The following is a 23,859-nucleotide window of genomic DNA, read 5'->3' as shown; positions in this document are numbered from 1 at the left end:
CTAGATATCAGTAATGCCATAAAGATCGTGTTTTAAGGTGACAATATTCAACATGAGATCATTTTGAAATCTCATCTGATTGTAGGCTCAAGTTCCATCATATATCTCTATTCCCAGGACAGCACATATTCAAACAATACCTGTTTGGTCACATTGGCACCTTAACTCAGATTTGGTGTCGGTAAAATAAACTGGGCTGTGTATTCAAGTAGGGACCATTACCGCAGACTGTACATTTCTCTTAAAAGAATTGCAAGCATTTCAGCAAATCGAGAAAAAAAAAAACATATCGCTCCTTATCTATGACTCTGAACAAAAATACATTTCAAGGACATTTCTTCCAACCAAACATTTATTTTATCCAAGGACTTGCTGACCAAGATATGTCAAAACATGTCATAATGTATGTGTTCTGACCTTCAAATAACAGGAAGATGGGGAAAAAGCATCTAATGTGGGCCAGCCCACATAAACTTGGTTAAAATTACCTCTAACACAGGTTGGGGTCTACTATAAAACATAACCACTGTGATAGTTGGTCATTGGATGTTGAAAAAACCAAAAGGGAAGAAGCAGTTAGGCAGGCAGAATGACAACATAAAAGCCTAGAGAGTTAGAATGTATGTAGTTCTCATCTTCTTTCTGACAATGTTTTTCTTTTCCTAAGCTGCTTTTATGAAAAGAGAACAGTGCCTCAGCTCCAGTAGCTGGAACTGCAGATGGGGAAGTGAGCGACAGAGGAGAAACTCAAGAGACTAGTGAGACTGGAGAAGGGCAGGGGTCCATTTAGCTGTTCACGTCATCTCCCATGTCACGGCTAACATTAACAGCATGGTGGTCAGCTCCAGTGCCTCATTGCAATAGGCTGCATCTGCTAATAGAAATAAATAAGCGTTAGTTCATCTTTAGTAGAAGGACTTATGTTGACCTTGCAAAGAATTGAGTTTCCTTTTGTCCATTCTCTCTATGCATACCGACAAAATGTTGTCTCCCCTTCTTAAGTCTTGGGTTTTCTGTAAAAACAGAGAGAATAAAGTAAGTCATATGGATGAGGAGAGGGGGTAACTTGACATAGAGAACCCTTGACATAGAGAACCCACACACCAAACACGATGAGCCGCGTGTGTGTGTCAGTGGATCCCAGAGGGTTCTGGGCAGTGCATCGGAACATGGAGCCGTTGAGCTCGGCTGGTACTCTCTCAAGCACCAGCTCCCTCCCATTATGGTCCTCTCTCCCGTCCAGCAAATTACCTCCCACCCTGGTCCAGGTGAACAGTGGCTCGGGGAACACCATATTCTGAAGAGTGCATGGGGAAAAGCATCCTTTGTAAATAATGTGTGTATGAGATTGACTACACTATAGAAGGACTGCACATAATCACTGATGCACAAATCACCTTGCATCCCAAATAATTACTCTGTGATCAAGATTATCGATTATGTGCCTTGCCAGCTCATCTTACTCAAACTGATCCCATCAAACACGCTGAATGACTTTCACCAGTTAGCTGTATTCTATAGTCATAGAGCGACACCTGTTGGTGAAATGTTATACTTTTGAAGAAGATTCGCTTTCAATGATTGTGATATGTGGTTGTCTTTCCTACTACAGTTGAATGCACTTATTGGTGCAAATAGCACTTCTCATGTACTCACCCCTGTGGAAGAGATCTGGAGGCCCTGAACTGTAATGCGGACAGTGTCTCCTACTTTAGCCTTACCAGGCGACATGGAGAGTTTGGGGCCCCTGGGAGCAGCTAAAGGGAAATAAAATATAAACAATCAATGTTTTTATCTGATCTAATCTTTAATATTTTAACAAAATTGTCACCTCTACATTTTGGTCATTTAGCAGACGCTCTTATCCGGAGCGACTTACAGTCGTTGCAGTCAGTAACAAATCACTTCTATTCTTTTTTCCTTATTTGTCACAAACTATTTATAAAGAAATAAATGCAACAAGTCATCTATACTGAACAAAAATATAAATGCAAGATGCAATTTCAATGAGTTACAGTTCATATAAGGAAATAAATAAATTAGGCCCTAATCTATGGATTTCATGACTGGGCAAGGGCATAGCCATGGGTGGGCCTGGGAGGGCATAGGCCCACCTACTTGGGAGACAGGCCCAGCAAATCTTTTTCCACACAAGAGGGCTTTATTACAGACAGAAATACTCCTCAGTTTTATCAGCTGTCAGGGTGGCTGGTCTCAGACAATTCCGTAGGTGAAGAAACCGGATGTCCTGGGCTGGCGTGGTTACACATGGTCTGTGGTTTTGAGGCTGGTTGGACGTACTGCCAAATTCTCTAAAATGACGTTGGAGGTGGCTTATGGTGGAGAAATTAACATTCAATTCTCTGACAACAGCTCTGGTGGACATTCTTGAAATCAGCATGCCAATTGCGAGCACCCTCAAAACGTGAGACCTCTGTGGCATTATGTTGTGTGACAAAACTGCACATTTTAGAGTGGCCTTTCAAGGCCCCCAGCACAAGGTGCACCTGTGTAATGATCATGCTGTTTAATCAGCTTCTTTATATGCCACACCTTTCAAGTGGATGAATTATCTTGGCCAAGGAGAAATCCTCACTAACAGAGATGTAGACAAATTTGTGCACAACATTTGAGTTTTTTTCCAATGTGCATATGGAAAATTTCGAGGATATTTTATCAGCTTATGAAACATGTGACACTTTACATGTTGCATTCATATTTTTGTTCAGTATATATTCTCTGTATAACGTGCACAAAGCTTTCAGCAAATGAGTCCATTTTGTATATGAGCATGACAGTCTTGGAATAGCTGTTTTTGATGATGAAAAATCTCCACTATATCTAGTAATCCACTCATACTTACGGATATGAGGTTTGCCATGAATTCATCATAAACTGATGCCCGTGACTGTACTGCATACAGAACATATTGTGGGTAGGTGTGTGTGTGTGTGTGTGCTTATGTGATTACATATGTAACGGTGTAAAAAAATAGCTGATCTGCCGTGAAATTTCTAATGCGTTTCTAAGGAGAACTAATGGATGCTCTGAACAAATACTCCATTAAGGATCATCCTCATTACGTGAGTCATCACCTCAAAATAGTCGCTCGCTGCTGCTGGATCCTGAGCTAAAGCATATGAGTACCGTATACTCCTGTAGTTAGCTGATGCTTTGGGCTGGGAAGTGATTGTTTTCTGTCATTACTGAATGCATTACCTCTGAGTATGGTTGTGTGCGTATATATATATATATATATATATATATATATATATACACACACACAGTGGGAAGAACAAGTATTTGATACACTGCCGATTTTGCAGGTTTTCCTACTTACAAAGCATGTAGAGGTCTGTAATTTGTATCATAGGTACACTTCAACTGTGAGAGACAATCCAGAAAATCATAGTGTATGATTTCTTTAGTAATTAATTTGCATTTTATTGCATGACATAAGTATTTGACACATCAGAAAAGCAGAACTTACAATTTGGTACAGAAACCTTTGTTTGCAATTACAGAGATCATATGTTTCCTCTAGTTCTTGACCAGGTTTGCACACACTGCAGCAGCGATTTTGGCCCACTCCTCCATACAGACCTTCTCCAGATCCTTCAGGTTTCGGGGCTTCGTTGGGCAATACGGACTTTCAGCTACCTCCAAAGATGTTCTATTGGGTTCAGGTCTGGAGACTGGCTAGGCCACTCCAGGACCTTGAGATGCTTCTTATGGAGCCACTCCTTAGTTGCCCTGGCTGTGTGTTTCGGGTCATTGTCATGCTGGAAGACCCAGCCACGACCCATCTTCAATGCTCTTACTGAGGGAAGGAGGTTGTTGGCCAAGATCTCGCGATACATGGCCCCATCCATCCTCCCCTCAATACGGTGTAGTCGTCCTGTCCCCTTTGCAGAAAAGCATCCCCCAAAGAATGATGTTTCCACCTCCATGCTTCACTGTTGGGATGGTGTTCTTGGGGTTGTACTTTAGACCAAAAAGCTCTATTTTTGTCTCATCAGACCACATGACCTTCTCCCATTCCTCCTCTGGATCATCCAGATGGTCATTGGCAAACTTCAGACGGGCCTAGACATGCGCTGGCTTGAGTAGGGGGACCTTGCGTACGCTGCAAGATTTTAATCCATGACGGCTTAGTGTGTTACTAATGGTTTTCAATGAGACTGTGGTCCCAGCTCTCTTCAGGTCATTGACCAGGTCCTGCCGTGTAGTTCTGGGCTGATCCCTCACCTTCCTCATGATCATTGATGCCCCACGAGGTGAGATCTTGCATGGAGCCCCAGACCGTGGGTGATTGACCGTCATCTTGAACTTCTTCCATTTTCGAATAATTGCGCCAACAGTTGTTGCCTTCTCACCAAGCTGCTTGCCTATTGTCCTGTAGCCCATCCCAGCCTTGTGCAGGTCTACAATTTTATCCCTGATGTCCTTACACCCTCTCTGGTCTTGGCCATTGTGGAGAGGTTGGAGTCTCTTTGATTGAGTGTGTGGACAGTTGTCTTTTATACAGGTAACGAGTTCAAACAGGTGCAGTTAATACAGGTAATGAGTAGAGAACAGGAGGGCTTCTTTAAGAAAAACTAACAGGTCTGTGAGAGACCGAATTCTTACTGGTTGGTAGGTGATCAAATACTTATGTCATGCAATAAAATGCAAATCAATTACTTAAAAAATCATACAATAAAATGCAAATTAATTACTTAATCATACAATGGGATTTTCTGGATTTTTGTTTTAGATTCCATCTCTCACAGTTGAAGTGTACCTATGATAAAAAATTACAGACCTCTACATGCTTTGTAAGTAGAAAAACCTGCAAAATCGGCAGTGTATCAAATACTTGTTCTCCCCATTGTGTGTGTGTGTGTGTGTGTGTATATATATATATGATGTATTATTTATTTATTTAACCTTTATTTATCTAGGCAAGTCAGTTAAGAACAAATTCTTATTTACAATGACAACCTACTGTCACGCCCTGACCTTAGTTATCTTTGTTTTCTTTATTATTTTGGTTAGGTCAGGGTGTGACGAGGATGGTATGTGTGTTTTTGTCTTCTCTAGGGTTTTTGTACATCTATGGGGTTTTGGTATGTTTAGGTAAATGTAGGTCTATGGTGGCCTGAATTGGTTCCTAATCAGAGGCAGCTGTTTATCGTTGTCTCTGATTGGGAATCATATTAGGTTGCCATTTCCCATTTTGGTTTTCTGGGTTATTGTCTGTGTAGTTGCATGTCAGCACTTGTTGTAATTAGCTTCAAGGTTGTTTGGTTATTTTGTTTAGTGTTCTTCGTTTATTAAAGAAGAATGCATTCTTATCACACTGCGCCTTGGTCTCCTCTATATGACGAACGTGACAGAATAACCCACCAAAAAAGGACCAAGCAGCGTGAAAGGGAGGAACAGCGCTTTGTGGAAAAATGGACCTGGGATGAAATACTGGACGATAAAGGATCTGGACTTGGGAGATTTTGGCAGGAGAGGATCGCCTATCACGGAGGCAGGTGGAAACTGTGCAGGAGGAACGGTGAAGTAAGAGCAACAACGTCGGGGAGGTAGGACACAGAAATCCCAAGAATATTTGTTTTGGGGGGGGCACATGGAGCAGTAGGCGAAGTTGAGGGGTGAGTCTGAGATTGTCAAGGAGTTATTGGACAGATTGGAGGAGAGTGAACGGAGGGGAGATTATGAGACATTTGAGGAGTTGTCGATGAAATTGGAGGAGAGTGAAGAGAGAGAGCTGTTGGTTTGGCGTAGTATGCACGGCATTCGCCCTGAGGAGTGTGTTAGCTGTCCGATGCCACCTGTGTCAGTTCCTCGTACTCATCCTGAAACATGTGTTAAAGTTTCGGAACAATTGATGCCGGCTATACACACCAGGTCTCCAGTGTACCCTCACAACCCGGTGTGTCCTGTTCCTCCTCCCCGCACTCGTCCTGAGGTGCATGTCACCAGCCCGGTACCACCAGTGCCGGCACCACACACACCAGGACTCCAGTGTGCCTCCAGGGTCCAGTACGCCCTGTTCCTGCTCCTCGCACTAAGGTGCGTGTCCCCAGCCCGGTACCACCAGTGCCGGCCCCACGCACCAGGCCTACAGTGCGCCTCCCCAGTCCGGGGCCTCCGGCGACGGTCCACACTCCGGGGCCTCCGGCGACGGTCCACACTCCGGGGCCTCCGGCGACGGTTCACAGTCCGGGGTCTCCGGCGACGGTCCACAGTCCGGAACCTCCGGCGACGGTACACAGTCCGGGGTCTCGGCGACGGTACACAGTCCGGGGTCTCCGGTGACGGTCTACAGTCCAGAACATCCGGCAATGATCCACGCAGCGAGGGTCCCCAGCCCGGGGCCTACGGCGAGGGTCCGCAGTCCAGAGCCTTCGACGATGATCCACGGGTCAGTGCTACAAGAGCGGACTCAGTGTAAAGAAGGGGGGCAGCGTCCAGAACCAGAGCCGCCACCGAGGTTAGATTTTGTTATTTTGTTAGTTTGTTTAGTGTTCTTCGTTTATTAAAGAAGAATGTATTCATATCACGCTGCGCCTTGGTCTCCTCTATACGACGAACGTGACACCTACCCCGGCCAAACCCTAACCCGGAAGGCGCTGGGCCAATTGTGCGCCGCCCTATGGGACTCCCAATCACTGCCGTTGTGATATAGCCTGGAATCGAATTGCACCACTCGGGAGCCATAATCCCTCAATTCAGAGTTTTCAGACAGCATGGACATTTTCCATGAATTCAGGAAATAATGTAATCCTATAGTGAATTTGGACTTTAACTAATATTTTGGAAATGTCTTGGAATATAAACCGGGTGGTTCGAGCCTGAATACTGAAAGCCATGGAATGCTACGAGTATGATTTTTTTTTTTTAAAATACTTTTTACTGTTTCAATTATGTTGGTAACCAGTTTATAATAGCAATAGGGCGGGGGTTTGTGCTATATAGCCAATCTACCACTGCTAAGGGCTGTTCTTACGCGCAACGCAGAGTGCCTGGATACAGACCCTCGAGCCTTATTGCTTAAATATACCATGGCGTTGTTGAATATTTATTTCTGATTGGTTTGAAGGGCATTCAAGAGTGCATTATTTTCCTATTATGCACAGTATATTTGCACGGTATAATTCAATGGCTATAGTTCATTCTTACATGTTCTATGTTTGAGCTGCTTTTGAAAGCAAAAGTCATATTGAAAACATTGGTATTGTTGAATTAGATTTTCATAATGGCAAGCTAGGACTGATGGTTTGATTTGTTAAACTCTCAAGTCTGTTTGTTTGGTTACCACGGCAACTACTGTAGCTGTCTAGTAAACGTGTAACGCTAGTAACACCTAGCTACTTCAGTGGATGTTGAACACATTTCTACCGGAAAATGAACACATTCTAGCTGCAAATTTATTAAATTATAGCCATGGTATATTAGGGATAATCAACTCTGGGCTCTATGTGTTCTCTGTAAAATAATGCAACTCCGTGCAAGGTCAGTCTACAGTCTTGTCCAAAAGTTTTGAGAATGACACAAATATGAATTTTCACAGTCTACTGCCTCAGTTTGTATGATGGCAATTTGCATATACTCCAGAATGTTATGAAGAGTGATCAGATGAATTGCAATTAATTGCAGTCTCTCTTTGCATGCAAATGAACTGAATCCCCCAAAAACATTTCCACTGCATTTCAGCTATGCCACAAAAGGACCAGCTGACATGTCTGTGATTCTCTCGTTAACACAGGTGTGAGTGTTGACGAGAACAAGGCTAGAGATCACTCTCATGCTGATTGAGTTTGAATAACAGACTGGAAGCTTCAAATGGAGGGTGGTGCTTGGTATCATTGTTCTTCCTCTGTTAACCATGGTTACCTGCAAGGAAACACGTGCCGTCATCATTGCTTTGCACAGAAAGGGCTTCACAGGCAAGGATATTCCTGCCAGTAAGATTGCACCTAAATCAACCATTTATCAGATCATCAAGAACTTCAAGGAGAGCGGTTCAATTATTGTGAAGAAGGCTTCAGGGTGCCCAAGACAGTCCAGCAAGCGCCAGGACCATCTCCTAAAGTTGATTCAGCTGCGGGATCGGGGCACCACCAGTACAGAGCTTGCTCAGGAATGGCAGCAGGCAGGTGTGAGTGCATCTGCACGCACAGTGAGGCAAAGACTTTGAGGATGGCCTGGTGTCAAGAAGGGCAGCAAAGAAGCCACTTCTCTCCAGGAAAAACATCAGGGACAGACTGATATTCTGCAAAAGGTACAGGGATTGGACTGCTGAGGACTGGGGTAAAGTAATTTTCTCTGATGAATCCCCTTTCCGATTGTTTGGGGCATCTGGGGAAAAAAGCTTGTCCGGAGAAGACAAGGTGAGCGCTACCATCAGTCCTGTGTCATGCCAACAGTAAAGCATCCTGAGGCCATTCATGTGTGGGGTTGTTTCTCAGCTCACTCACAATTTTGCCTAAGAACACAGTCATGAATAAAGAATGGTACCAACACATCCTCCGAAAGCAACTTCCCCCAACCATCCAGGAATAGTTTGGTGACGAACAATGCCTTTTCCAGAATGATGGAGCACCTTGCCATAAGGCAAACGTGGTAACTAAGTGGCTCGGGGAACAAAACATCAATATTTTGGGTCCAAGGCCAGGAAACTCCCCAGACCTTAATCCCATTGAGAACTTGTGGTCAATCCTCAAGAGGCGGGTGGACAAACAAAACCCCACAAATTCTGACAAACTCCAAGCATTGATTATGCAAGAAAGGGCTGCCATCAGTCAGGATGCGGCCCAGAAGTTAATTGACAGCATGCCAGGGCAAATTGCAGAGGTCTTGAAAAAGAAGGGTCAACACTGCAAATATGGACTCTTTTCATCAACTTCATGTAATTGTCAATAAAAGCCTTTGACACTTATGAAATGCTTGTAATTATACTTCAGTATTCCATAGTAGCATCTGACAAAAATATCTAAAGACACTGAAGCAGCAAACTTTGTGAAAATTAATATTTGTGTCAAACTTTTGGCCACGACTGTAAATATTGTTTCTGTTTTCAAGGAGACATTAGTATTTGGTATCCAGCTGATTTTCATGGTCAAACCAGTTTGGGAGCCTGGTATCTGAGTAAGGTAGAAGGGCATGCTCTGGTCTGGTACCCACACAGAGTGACCTCAGCCTGCATGGGCATGGACAGAGCTGGATGCTTGACCTCGCAGCTGAACAGGGCGTCGTTGTCCAGTTGGGGGTTGAGGCTCCAGGTGAGCATGGCTCTGACCTCCATGGTGCCATCGCTGGAGACCTGCCGCCTGTGCTGGAAGTAGTAGAGTGGGTCTGTGCTCTGTACCCAGCGGGGGAACTCCCGGCTTACCACCGTCTCTGGGATCACCTCCGTGGTGGTGGGGCTGGGCTCAGACCCCTCCACACCGCCACGCTCTCCCAGGGCCCCTGGTCCCTCCCCGGCCCCTCCTGTCTTCCCTGTCCCTCTGGTCCCAGGGGTGTCATGGTCCAGATGGGGGGGCTTCCCCTGGTCCTGGTCCAGCAGGGAGAGGGACTTCTTCAGCTTGGTGTCATCCAGATCTCTGCTGATCAGGGGCCTAGAGCCCCGTAGACCTGCCAGGCCCCTTCCCTGGGACTGGCCCCCACCACCCTCCATAATAGAGGGGAACACGTCGATCAGCTCGCTGTCACGCTTGAAGTACACCTGAGAGGGGAACAACATCGTAAGAGCCCGTAACAACCAAGAACACTAATAATTTCAACAGTGCAGTGACTGTTCTTACTTCAAAATATATTCTAGTGGGAGTACTTTTGAGTAGTTTGCATGTGGGTAACCGAGGAACTCAACTCTTCTTTTATATCGAGGCCATCAGTCGATTCTTGTAAAAATGTCAATTCTGAAAACGCTTACCTGTACCTATGTTCGTCCTTTAAAACTGCAGTCCTTTCGCGGGGTCCTGAAATTCATACTTTTAATAAAAACATTTATCAAATACAACCATCAACTTTTTCCTCATTGCTCGTACTACTTAAACTGAGATTCAGTTAGACTTGTGCTATCCAGTATCCTTGGGAAGTCCCTACCCCATTGAAGTTGACATTTTAAGTGGTTAAGGTAAGAGTTTAAGTTAGGGTTAGGTAAGGTTATGGTTATTGATAACTACTTAGGGAAGACATTCCAAATACTGTTCTGGTTCTTAATATACTTCAACATTCTATTCCTATTTATTTTGAAAGTGTTACAGTTGAAGTCGGAAGTTTACATACACCTTAGCCAAATACATTTAAACTCCGTTTTTCAGAATTATTTATTTCAGCTTTTATTTATTTCATCACATTCCCAGTGGGTCAGAAGTGTACATACACTCAATTAGTATTTGGTAGCATTGCCTTTAAATTATTTAACTTGGGTCAAACGTTTCAGGTAGTCTTCCACAAGCTTCCCACAATAAGTTGGGTGAATTTTGGCACATTCCTCCTGACAGAGCTGGAGTAACTGAGTCAGGTTTGTAGACCTCCTTGCTCGCACACACCTTTTCAGTTCTGCCCACATATTTTCTACAGGATTGAGGTCAGGATTTGTGATGGCCACTCCAATACCTTGACTTTGTTGTCCTTAAGCCATTTTGCCACAACTTTGGAAGTATGCTTGGGATCGGTCCATTTGGAAGACCCATTTCAAATCAAATCTGATGTCTTGAGATGTTGCTTCAATATATCCACAATTTTCCTACCTAATGATGTCATCTATTTTGTGAAGTGCACCAGTCCCTCCTGCAGCAAAGCACCCCCACAACATGATGCTGCCACGCCCGTGCTTCACGGTTGGGATGTTGTTCTTCGGCTTGCAAGCCTCCCGCTTTTTCCTCCAAACATAACAATGGTCATTATGGCCAAACAGTTCCATTTTTGTTTCATCAGACCAGGGGATATTTCTCCAAAAAGTACGGTCTTTGTCACCATGTGCAGTTGCAAACCGTAGTCTGGCTTTTTTATGGCGGTTTTGGAGCAGTGGCTTCTTCCTTGCTGAGCGGCCTTTCAGGTTATGTCGATATAGGACTCAAATGATTTCAATAAGCCTATCAGAAGCTTCTAAAGCCATGACATCATTTTTGGGAATTTTCCAAGCTGTTTAAAGGCACAGTCAACTTAGTGTATGTAAACTTCTGACCCACTGGAATTGTGATACAGTGAATAATAAGTGAAATAATCTGTCTGTAAACAATTGTAGGAAAAATGACTTGTGTCATGCACACAGTATTTGTCCTAACCGACTAGGCAAAACTATAGTTGGAAATCTGTGGAGTGGTTGAAAAACAAGTTTTAATGACTCCAACCTAAGTGTATGTAAACGTCCGAATTCAACTGTAGTTAGAATATTGAAATCAGTCCTCCTTGTTCTTGGGTATTACTGAGAATATCTTTCCGTAGATGGTGAGGCTTGTTCCTCCAAATAAGATGATAAAGAATCTTATCTAAGTCCTTTAACATTTTAGGGGGTAAGTCAAGTGATAGAGAGACATAAACCGACCTGGATAAACAGACCTGGATAACCATCAGCTTTGGACAATAAAACCTGACCATATTATGAAATATCTCTCAGTAACCAGAGTTTCAATTTCTTTTGTTTACTCAATAATTGGGTTAAAGTTTAAATTACTCCTTTGTTTTTCATCATTGCATATAACAATTCCCCAGATAAATTACCTTATCTTTAACTGGGATACCATTTACTTCCTGTAAAACACAGTCCTTGAGTGGAAATAAGACTGACTAATTGATATATATTTTCAAGTCTGAAACCAATAACAACTCTTCAATACAGGAAACTGCTTTAGAAAACTCCTTCCTGTCTCTCAAAAATATGGTGATATCATCCAAGAGCCATAATTTGAGTAACCAATAAAAATACAAATGGACTAATTGGCCAGCCCTGCCTAATGCCACACCCAATATCAAATCTTTGGGATGTCCAGTGAGCTAATTTCACAGATCTAGTACAACTACGGTATAGTTTGGACTACTTATTCTTTTTAAAGTCACTAAACCAAACCCAATAAAAAGATTGCTTTGAACATAAACTCATATGCTACAGTGTCAAAAGCTTTATAAAAATCAACAAACATGAGAAAACTATCAAGGATGAGGTCTTAATAGTCAATCATATCTAAGATCAAACTGAGGTTACTTCTAATGTGTCAGCCATGCATAAAACCATATTGTTCTTCATCAATTATATGATGTAAGCCTTGTTTCAACCTCTTAGCAAATACATTGGCAAATAACTTTCCATCATTATTCAACAGGCTAATACTTATTAGGTTTGGGAATCAAACTAATTACATTGTGCTTTAAGGAAGCCGGTCACTCCCCTTTTTCTTGGAACATAGCACGAATGAAATCAATCAATCAATCATTGAATGTTTTATAGAACTTGCTTGTTAAACCATACTTTCCAGGGGATCTATTGTCCTTAAGGCTTTAAAATTCAATATTTTATCAAAATTTTTATAACTCATCACAAATATCCCTGAAATCATGATCTATCTTCTGAGCAGTGTTTGCTACATTGTCTAAGAAAGAATCCATATTGGAAGTTGACTGGGCTGATGTATAAATATTCTGATAAAACTTGGCAACAAACTGAGATTTCTTTTGGATTTTCATTGGGAGAATTATTGATCATTCATTAACATTTACATTTCGCCTGCCATTTTAAAAAATTAATTCAATATTTTGCATTTTTCTCTCCCTCTTCCATCCATTTTTGTCTTGATCTTACAAACCCCCCTGGGCCTTTTCCTTGTAGATACAGTAACTGCATTTGCAGTGATGATAGCTCCAGTAATTCCTGATTAGTTAGATCATTTTTGTTGTTGTTGTATAATCCATTATTCCCTTGATGTTATATTCTTTCTCTCTCTTGTCACAAGTAATTTCTTTCCCCATTGAAAAAGCCAAAAACCCTTATCAAATTTCATCAGTTCCCAGTAACTTCCAAACGTATTCATAACACACGCACGGTTCTAATATTTATCAAATACAATTGTATTAGTCACATGCGCCCAATACAACAGGTGTAGTAGAAATGCTTACTTACGAGCCCCCAACGAACAATGCAGTTTCAAAAAAATACAGATAAGAATAAGAGATAAAAGTAACAAGTAATTAAAGAGCAGCAGTAAAATCGCAATAGTGAGACTATATACAGGGGAGTACCGATACCGAGTCAGTGTGCGGGGGTACAGGTTAGTTGAGGTAGTATGTACACATAGGTAGAGTTATTAAAGTGACTACGCACAGATGACAACAGAGAGTAGCAGTGGTGTAAAGATGGGGTGAGAGTGGGTGGAGCACTGCAAATAGTCTGGGTAGCCATTTGACTAGATGTTCAGGAGTCTTATGGCTTGGGGGTAGAAGCTGTTTAGAAGCTTCTTGGACCTACACTTGGCGCTCCGGTACCTCTTGCCGTGCAGTAGCATAGAGAACAGTCTATGACTAGGATTGCTGGAGTCTTTGACAATTATAGGGCCTTCCTCTGACACCGCCTGGTATAGAGGTCCTGGCTGGCAGGAAGCATGGCCCCAGTGATGTACTAGGCTGTTCGCACTACCCTCTGTAGTGCCTTGCGGTCGGAGGCCAAGAAGTTGCCATACCAAGCAGTGATCTGAGGACCCATGACAAATATTTTCAGTCTCCTGAGGGGGAATCGGTATTGTACTGCCCTCTTCATGACTGTCTTGGTGTGCTTGGACCATTTTAGTTTGTTGGTGATGTGGACACCAAGGAATATTAAGCTCTCAACCTGCTTCACTACAGCCCCGTCAAGGAGAATGGGGGAGTGCTCGGTCCTCATTTTCCTGTAGTCCACAATCATCTCCTTTGTCTTGATCACATTGAAGGTGAGGTTGTTGTCCTGGCACCACACGGCCAGGTCTCTGACCTCCTCCCTATAGGCTGTCTCATCATTGTCGGTGATCAGGCCTAACACTGTTGTGTCATCTGCAAATTTAATGATGGCGTTGGAGTCGTGCCTGGCCATGCGGTCATGAGTGAACAGGGAGTACAGGAGGGGACTGAGCTCGCACACCTGAGGGACCCCCGTGTTGAGGATCAGCGTGGCAGATGTGTTGTTACCTACCCTTACCACCTGGGGGAGACCCATCAGGAAGTCCAGGATCCAGTTGCAGAGGGAGGCGTTTAGTCCCAGGGTCCTTAGTGGGAAAGGGCAGTGTGGAGTGCAATAGAGATTGCATCATCTGTGGATCTGTTGGGGCGTAATGCAAATTGGAGTGGGTCTAGAGTTTCTGGGATGATGGTGTTGATGTGAGCCATGACCAGCCTTTCAAAGCACTTCATGGCTACAGACGTGAGTGCTATGGGTCGGTAGTCATTTAGGCAGGTTACCTTAGTGTTCTTGGGCACAGGGACTATGGTGGTCTGCTTGAAACATGTTGGTATTACAGACTCGGACAGGGAGTTTGAAAATGTCAGTGAAGACACTTGCCAGTTGGTTTGCACATGCTCGTAGTACACGTCCTGGTAATCCGTCTGGCCCCGCGGCCTTGTGAATATTGACCTGTTTAAACTTCTTATGGCTGCAATCCCGTTACGGGAGCGATTTGACAATAGCCAGTCAAAGTGTAGGGTGCCATTTTCAAAACATCAAAAATCTCACATTTAACATTCCTCAAACATACATGTATCTCATACCATTTTAAAGCTATTCCCGTTGTTAATCCCACCACAGTGTTTGATTTCAAATATGCTTTACAGCAAAAGCACCACAAACGATTGTTAGGTCACCACATAGCCACAGAAAAACACAGCCATTTTTTTCAGCGAAAGAGGAGTTTCAAAAGCAGAAAATAGATAAAATTAATCACTAACTTTTGATGATCTTCATCAGATGACACTAATAGGACTTCATGTTACACAATACATGTATGTTTTGTTTGATAAAGTTCATATTTATCAAAATGAGTTTACATTGGCGCGTTACATTCACTAGTTCCAAAAACATCCAGTGATTTTACATAGCCACATCATTCAACAGAAATACTCGTCATAAATGTAGATGATAATACAAGTTATACACATGGAATTATAGATATACCTCTCCTTAATGCAACCGCTGTGTCTGATTTCAAAAAAACTTTACGGAATAAACCAGCCATGCAATAATCTGAGATGACGTCAACATAAACAAGAAATTACATGATAAATATTCCCTTACCTTTGATGATCTACATCAGAAAGCACTCCAGGAATCCACAGGTCCACAATGTTTGTTTTGTTTGAAAATGTCCGTTATTTATGTCCAAATACCTTGTTTTGTTAGCAAATTTGGTATACATATCCAAACGCTCATACTGGTCAGCGTTATATCAGACAAAAACTTCAAAAAGTTATATTACCGGTCGAAGAAACATTTCAAACTAAGTACAGAATCAATCATTAGGGAGTTTTTAACATATAGCTTCAATAAAGTTCTGCTATCATTCACTCCCACAACACCATAGATGTCTCATTATAATTTCTATTGATGGTTGACATCTAGTGGAACCCCTAGGCGGTGCAACATCATTAATATCTCAAGGGGATTTCATTGGGGACTCTGGTGAATACATACAAAGCTCAGATTTTTCATTTCCTGTTTTGATTTCAACTCAGGGTTTTGCCTGCCATATGAGTTCTGTTATACTCACAGACATCATTCAAACAGTTTTAGAAACTTTAGAGTGTTTTCTATCCAATACTACTAATAATATGCATATATTAGCAACTGGGACTGAGGAGCAGGCCATTTACTTTAGGCACCTTATTCATCCAAGCTACTCAATACTACTCCCCAGCCATAATAAGTTTTAAAGGTCTTACTCACATTGGCCCACGGAGAGGGTGATCACCAGCTGTTCCAGAAGACTGTGTGTTCTCATTCATGTTTCAGTGTTATTTGTCGCGAAGTGAGCATATAAGTAGTTTAGCTCGCCTGGTAGGCTCGTGTCACTGGGCAGCTCTCGGCTGTGCTTCCCTTTGTACTGGGTAATGGTTTGCAAACTCTGCCACATCCAACGAGCGTCAGAGCCGGTGTAGTACGACTTGATCTTAATCCTGTATTGACGCTTTGCCTGTTTGATGGTTCGTTGGAGGGCATAGCGGGATTCCTTATAAGCTTCCGGGTTAGAGTCCCGCTCCTTGAAAGCGGCAGCTCTAGCCTTTAGCTCAGTGCGGATGCTGCCTGTAATCAATGGCTTCTGGTTGGGGTATGTACCTACAGTCACTGTGGGGACAACGTCATTGATACACTTGTTGATGAAGCCAATGACTGATGTTGCGTACTTCTCAATGCCATCGGAGGAATCCCGGAACATATTCTAGTCTGTGCTAGCAAAACAGTCCTGTAGCTCAGCATCTGCTTCCTCTGACCACTTTTTATTGATCGGGTCACTGGTGCTTCCTGCTTTAATTTTTGCTTGTAAGCAGGAGTCAGGCAGATAGAATAATGGTCAGATTTGCCAAATGGAGGGCGAGGGAGGGCTTGTATGCGTCTCTGTGTGCGGAGTATAGGTGGGCCAGAGTTATTTTTCCTCTGGTTGCACATTTAACATGTTGATAGAAATTTGGTAAAACAGAATTAAGTTTCCCTGCAATAAAGTCCCCGGCTACTAGGAGTGCCGCATCTGGGTGAGTGTTTTCTTGTTTGCTTATGGCGGAATACAGCTCATTCAACGTTGTCTTAGTGCCAGCCTCTGACTGTGGTGGTATTTAAACAGCTATGAAGAATACAGAAAAACTCTCTTGGTAGGTAGTGTGGTCTACAGCTTATCATGAGATACTCTACCCCAGGCGAGCAATAGCTCTAGACCTCCTTAGATATCATGCACCAGCTGTTGTTTACAAAAGTACATAGACTGTCGCCCCTTGTCTTACCAGACGTCGCTGTTCTATCCTGCCGGTACATTGTATAACCATCCAGCTGTATTTTGATATTGTTGTCGTTCAGCCACGACTCCGTGAAGCATACGATGTTATTTGGTTTAATGTCCCGTTGGTAGTTTAATCCACTGAGTAACTCGTCAATTATATTCTCCAAAGAGTGCACGTTTGCTAGCATAATGGAGGGAAGTGGGGTTTTATTCGATCACCTACGAATTGTCAGAAGACAGCCCGACCTTTGATCTCTCTTTCTCCACCTTCTCTTCACGCAGATCACAGGGATCGGGGCCTGTTCCAGAGGAAGCAGTATATCCTTTGCGTCGGGCTCGTCAGAGTCATGAAAGGAAAAAAAGGTCCTTGGTGAGTAATCGCAGTCCTGATGTCTAGAATTATTTTTGGTCATAAGAGACAGTAGCGGCAACATTCTGTACAAAATCAGTTTTAATAAATGTTACAAACAACGCAAACAAACTAACAAAAAAACACAATTTGCCGGGGGCACGTAAAACGTCTGCCTTATTCTCCAGCGCCATCTGGGGAAGTAAATACTCTGAAGCAGCAGTTACACAACACTGAAAACGCAAGTCGCAAAGCTGCAACAACCTTCCGCTCGGCCTCCGGGACTGTTGGTCTGCAAATGTCCTTCACCTTTGCTTTGATGTTCTCTTTTTGTGATTCCATAAATTTGAAGATTCCATCTCTGACTGTACCGGTCAGTCTCGTTAACCTTTGACTCTATTTCTGTGAATTTCTTCTCCTGCTTTGCAACCTGTTTTCAGTGTTGCGTACTGCTGCTTCAGAGTATTTACTTTCTCAGCATGGTAATCAATCGTTTTCTTCAGGTTAACGATGGTGACAGTGTTCTTTTTCACAAAGTCCATGATGTCATCTGCATTCTATTTGATGTTAGCCGTGAGGATGCAGACGATAATGTCCTGTAGCTGGCTCATTGATGGTTCACTCTCTGCCTCTTTGGAAGTTGCTCCTTGTTAGTGGTATTCGGGTATGAATCACATTCACCCCCCTTTTCTACACTACAACCATATGAATGAGTTTCAGCAATGCCTTTTTCTCCTTGAAAGTCGCAGCATCCATTATCTCAGCGACAGTTTGGTTATGTCCTGACTCCATGCTGCTAGCTGAAACTTTTCGACAGCTACTATAGTTAACTTGTTCGTTGGAAATCATCAAATTATTTACATGACTTGATTAATTCAACTTATTTGAAATAGCTACACTGTATGGCTATATATATTTATTGAGTTTAGCAACTGCAGCCTACATTTATAAACTTTGTGTGAGAACCCTAAAATTGTTCCTTAGCTAGACATTTTGTAAGGGACAAACATAGTGTAACGACCCTGGGTTTATAAGAGCGCATATCAACTCTGCCACTTGAGCATGTTTTTTGTGGCACAGTCGATAGCGCGCTGGACTTCGGGCTAGAAGGTGCTCCCAGCTGTTTCATTACAATAGGTACAGGTAACTGTTTTCAGAATTTACATTTTTACAAGAATTGACTGATGGTGGCTCAATGTTGTTGCTAGCAAATCGCAGTACCAGTTATCAAAACACAACACCGCCTCGATATAAGAAGAGAACGTAGTTGAGCGTTCCTCAGCTAGCATGTGGGCAAACTCACCATAGGGGCTGGCTTTCCTCCCATGACGATGCAGATTAGAGTGAAGTTCTGGGCCTCGTAGCGATTGAAGGGGGCCGGGCAGTCTGCTGCCACTACAGAGATGGATTTAGGAGGCACTATGGAGGAAAAGAAGGAGCCTGGGACTAAAACGACAAAACCATCCACAAATAGGCAAAGTTTGTCTAGTATTTTCAGTTACCACCCCCCAGTTTTTTCCCGAAGGGCAACTTTAAAAAAAAAACTAAACTAAAACATGTTTTTCATGTCTGTACTTGATGACAGAAAGTCGTCTTCTGTGCATTTCCTACATCTCAACAGTAGAGGGAGGCAGGTGATAAAAATGCTGCTAGTGGTGGTAATGAAAACGGCTAAAACACAAAAGAATCGTGGATGCAGGAGAAAGTCTACAAAACCTTCCATCCACAAAATCCTATCCAATACCACATGATCATATCTATATAACACGAATTCTCTTGAATTGTACCCATGACAGTGAGCACAATGGTGCCTGAGGCTAAGACCACCCTGTCTCTAGAGGCCTTGTCGTAGATCCCCACATGGCACTCATATGGTCCATCATCTTCCATCTGCACCTCAGGAAGCCTGGCAACACAACAGCAAACCCAGAAAGATAACACAAGTACAAGATAGGGGTTTTACAGCACTTTTCCATACACTCAAAGCCTTTATAAGATCAAATAAAAAAGGCAAGATAAGCCTACACTTGCATGTGAAAACACTGACCAATGCTCTTTTTCTTGAGGCTGCAGACTACTGGTCAAGCTTACCGGACAGTTGATTGGTAGACCAGGTCTTCTCGTCTGCGGAAGTCCTCCATATGGGAGAAGTTGCTGTTGTACATGGCATCGTAGGTGAAGATCTTCTGCTTGGCACTGCCACCCTCTGTCACCTAGAAAGTGAAAGAATACATCACACACCCTGGGCATGTCAATAATAAACAAGCTTTCTATACAAAACTATCAATGCACACAGTTATTATTTTCCAATTCATGAAGCCCAGAGAGCTTTGAAGCCTCTTCTTTTATCCGTTTAGTTAGTTGTTACAAGATGTGAATTTCACAGTGTGGAGTTAATGGGAATTTGAAGTGAATTTTCACAAGGAGCTTATAATAATAATTTAACAAACCTTATCAAACCTAATAGCTCTTCAGAAGTCAGATAGCTTGCTATGTACTGTATCTAATGCTCTGTCTCTTCTGAACAAAGCTTTGACGCATGTGTCAGCGTTTTTAATTGAATTGTCAATGGAAAACGGTAGATAACAATGTCGGTCTAGTCAAAAGCGTCTCATGTAAGTAAACACACCATACGGTTCATTCGGGGACATCGAGGCAACCCTACTCACCCGAAACCACACAATCTCTCGCAGGTTGCCATCTGTCCTGAAATTGCACTTGAGTGTCACCGTGTCTCCAATGACAATGGGAGGGAGGGACTCAAGAGTGACCGTTAAATAGCCTGTGGTTCAAAGACGACAAGTAAAATATCTGTTACACACATTTCTCCCCACAATGTGTAGTCCACTCCCTTCTGTGAAACCCATAGCATAGACCAGCGCAAAACATGCTATAGGCATTCATTAGACATAGAATAGAACAACTTTATGATTCCTGATGGCAAAATCAAAGATTGTTACTATACTTCTCAAATGACCATAGCTCCCTCTCTCAGTAACACTGGGAATCAAACCTTACCGGCTAGCTGTAATGGATTATTAATAGTGCATTATCAAGGTTATGTGGCCAAAGCATAATCTGTTTTTGTCTCATGAGGGCAATTACAGGTTGGGATAGCAATATAATGTGCACCCTTTTTCCCCCTTTACTTTAATGATTCATTATTGGCTTGTTCATTCATTAATTGCAGTGCTGATTTTACACACATTTTCAGAAATGTGTCTTCACATGGTATTAAAATGTTTATCTTACCCGTCCACTGTGTCTGCATTGTGACCACATTTCATGGTCCCTCCCTGTATGCAAATGATTTCACAGCTATTCTTTCAAAAATATGATTTATTTGAAGACATATTGGCATAAGTCAATGGTAACACCTGTCAATGATTTTATAGGGCGGGATAATGGTGAGTTAAATGGTTTCACTGTCCAGATCTGTCTACACTTGTAAGATATCCAGAGGTGGTCAGGAAGATCTAATCACAATAAGATCATAATGCGTCTCTTAATCATCTACACCTGTCTAAAAATGTTGGCACAATCAGAATGTGGACAAGAGCAGGACAAAGGATGCATGTTAAAACCAGTGGCACCACTAGTGCATGTTGATGGTACTCTTTTTTTCTCCCATTGGTGTGGTCTTAGTGTGTGCTAAGTGCTGTGGCTCTGTCGGGGTAAAAAGGTCAGAATGATGAATTAAAAGCCAACCTGTCTCCTAAACAAGTCAAGAGAGGATATAGTGCTTAGAAGCACTAATCTCTATCTCTACCCTGCACAGGCATCTGAGGCCACAGAAACCTAGTAGCGACCTCATTCTCTGAGAATATATACACTGTAATGAATGATATGTTTTCATTTGCACTTTCATAAGCGCATTCTGTGGCAGAAAGAATCACAACTAGCTTTACATTAAGTAAATATTGTGAGTGTTGTAGGCTGCGTTTAGACAGGCAGCACAATTTTGATACTTTTTTTCACTAATTGGTCTTTTGACCAATCAGATAATCTCTGAAAAAAGAGCTGATGTGAAAAGATCTGATGTGATTGGTCAAAAGACCAAATAGGCTGCTTTTATATAGGGAGCCCAATTCAGATTTTTTTTTTTTTAATCCCACTAATTGGTCCTTTCACAATCAGATATTTTTCAAAACTGATCTGGTTGGTCAAAAGACTAATTAGTGAAAAAAATATCAGAATTGGTGCTGCCTGTATAAACGTAGCCACGGTGTTATATAATAATGCCAGTGTAGCATTCCAGCCCCTCCCTCCCACCTTGGCCTCTACACCCTGACATCATGGTGGATTATTTTTCACCATGTTTTTCCCGCTAATCCCCCAGCTTTTCATCTACAGACCCAGCCATTCGGCACATCGCTCTGCCGTCCTGCTCCAGATACTACATGGATGGGAGGAGAGGGCTGGAGGGTCTTGTGCTACATACTCACATTAAAAACATAAAAAAATAAACAGCTGCTCCTTGGAGAAAAGAGTGCTGACACTCAACTCTGTAAGCGTGAGTCCTGTAGGTGAAGGCAAATATTTTTTAAATCGGGTGTTTTCATGATGTCCGTCAACAACATTTCCTAAAGCGGCCATTCCACTAAGAATCTACAATCCAAATCATGGTCGTATTCGATTATATGGTGATCGGAGAATTAGAGCCTGGCGTTGTTGTGAGTCTTGATTCTTCTGAAAATGGGCTCACTCAAGGCATAATGTGGTTGATCCCAACAAGCATTAACTCAACTACTGGCAATGGGAAGGGAGGGGTGAATAAAGAACAGAAAGAAAGGCAGCAAGGAGATGACTATCTCTCTCTTTCTCTCTCCCACTCACAGACCAAGTTGATCTCACGAGCCGCTGGAGGTGGAGTGCCATTCGTCTGGCAAGCAAGACTAAAGACCCAGACACACACACACACACACACACACACACACACACACACACACAGATGCTTGAAATAGTACATATCCTCAGTGTTTTTGTTGCTGGCATTGTGTTAGGGCCTAGAGAGCCTTGGGGCAGTGGAATTTAATCATTTTAGAGGACAGATTACCTGTAAAATGGGTCAGCCAAACAAACAGCCTTTATCCCTCAGATAATCAATCAAAAAAATCTAGATTGAGTAACTAGGATTGTGACATCATAGCCTCACTGGCAGCAGGCAACGTTTGTTTACATCAAACATGTATTAATATGAGCACTCAATGTACAGACACTGAAGCAAATCTCCTCAAAGACAAAGATCTTCAACTAATCCTTTTGGATGGCTGTCAATGCCTTGACACTGTTTGCAGTCAATCTAGGCTACTGTGTAATGAGTTTCAAACATGTAATCAAAGAACATCTACACCCTATAATCATTGGAAAGTTAATTCTGCAGAGAGCTATAGCCTATCACATAAGTATGTGTCTGTCCTGCATGTGTGAACAAAAATATAAATGCAACATGCAACAATTTCAAAGATTTCACATGACTGGGCAGGGGTGCAGCCATGGGTGGGTTTTGGAGGGTATAGGCCCACCCACCTGGCAGCCAGGCCCAGCCAATCAACAACAAAAAAATTGACAACAGAGGGGCTTTATTACAGAAAGAAATACTCCTCAGCACCCCCGCCAGACCCCCCCACCCCCTCCCTTCAGATAGGAAACCGGATGTGGAGACCTGAGCTGGCGTGGTTACATGTGGTCTGCGGTTGTGAGGCTGGTTGGAAGTAATGCCAAATTCTCTAAAACAACGTTAGAGGCAGCTTATGATACAGAAAATGAACATTACATTCTCTGGCAACAGCTCTGGTGGACATTCCTGCAGTCACCACGCTCCCTCAACTTAAGACATCTGTGGCATTGTGTTGTGTGACAAAACTGCCCAATTTAAAGTGGCCTTTTATTGTCGCCAGCACAATTGTAATGAGCTTGCTGTTTAATCAGCTTCTTGATATGCCACATCTGTCAGGTGGATGGATTATCTTGACAAAGGAGAAATGCTCACTAACAGGGATGTAAACAAATTTGTGCACAACATTTGAGAGAAATAAAGCTTTTTCTGTGTATGGAACATTTCTGGGATTTTTTATTTCAGTTAATGAAACATGGGACCAGCACATTACATGTTGCGTTTTATATTTTTGTTCAGAGTATATATATGTATGTGTATCTATATATGTACTGTATGTGAGTATATATATTTAGGTGAAATAGTCTACCGCATTGAGCTTTAGAAATAAAATAAAAACGTTTTAGCTAATAAGAACAAAATGCTCCTTATAGTATAAAAAACAGACTTACCAACTGCTAAATCCAAAATATATACGATGAGACATTGAGAAAAAGCACAACTCATCTTCCCCGTTAGTGTGTGAGGTCAAGGTTACATTCCATCTACTTTTAGGCGAAAAATCACCGATAATGTGTCATCCACCGTGTCTGCTGCACGGGGTCGGGTGCCCTTTCGGAACGCTTCATTCTGCACCGGAACGCAGACCTACTTTTCTGTTTCTATCAAGCGAGCAGTGAGAAAAATATGTCCTCTTCCCGTTATTAACTCCTGAATAGTCAGAGGATTAA

At 42.5% G+C, this 23,859-nt stretch overlaps 1 protein-coding gene across 4 annotated transcripts; it reads right to left on the bottom strand.

The window, feature by feature from the left end:
* Nucleotides 1–313: 313 nt before the first annotated feature.
* On the bottom strand, nt 314–23,859 carry LOC115132007 (immunoglobulin superfamily member 21-like). 4 transcript variants are annotated; one of them, XM_029664165.2, is made up of 10 exons: nt 23,581–23,857; nt 19,962–20,074; nt 19,384–19,505; nt 19,080–19,198; nt 18,596–18,711; nt 9,178–9,718; nt 1,657–1,757; nt 1,105–1,297; nt 975–1,013; nt 315–871 (listed from the first exon to the last, which is right to left on the bottom strand). In XM_029664165.2, the coding sequence occupies exons 1-10, from the start codon at nt 23,633–23,635 to the stop codon at nt 795–797; spliced, it is 1,476 nt and encodes a 491-aa protein (XP_029520025.1). In that variant the 5' UTR covers nt 23,636–23,857; the 3' UTR covers nt 315–794. The 4 variants fall into 4 exon arrangements, with proteins under 4 accessions (XP_029520027.1, XP_029520026.1, XP_029520025.1 ...); XM_029664163.2 differs by having other exon boundaries at nt 315–874; nt 23,581–23,856; XM_029664167.2 differs by lacking the exon at nt 1,105–1,297 and having other exon boundaries at nt 314–871; nt 23,581–23,859.

This window comes from Oncorhynchus nerka, linkage group LG7 (assembly GCF_034236695.1).
Source record: "Oncorhynchus nerka isolate Pitt River linkage group LG7, Oner_Uvic_2.0, whole genome shotgun sequence".
Lineage (NCBI taxonomy): Eukaryota > Metazoa > Chordata > Actinopteri > Salmoniformes > Salmonidae > Oncorhynchus > Oncorhynchus nerka.
The sequence above is the reverse complement of the archived record's forward strand: the minus strand, read 5'-3'. Positions and strand labels throughout refer to the sequence as shown.

Bases quoted from the DNA above. Each gene is read 5' to 3' on its own strand.
- LOC115132007 (XM_029664163.2), bottom strand. From the start codon at position 23,635: ATGAGTTGTGCTTTTTCTCAATGTCTCATCGTATATATTTTGGATTTA. The intron at 19,506-19,961 runs GTGAGTAGGGTT...TTCACTTTCTAG, and splicing joins GAGAGATTGTGTGGTTTCGG to GTGACAGAGGGTGGCAGTGC. The intron at 1,758-9,177 runs GTGGGTACCAGA...ATTTCCCTTTAG, and splicing joins GCAGGCTGAGGTCACTCTGT to CTGCTCCCAGGGGCCCCAAA.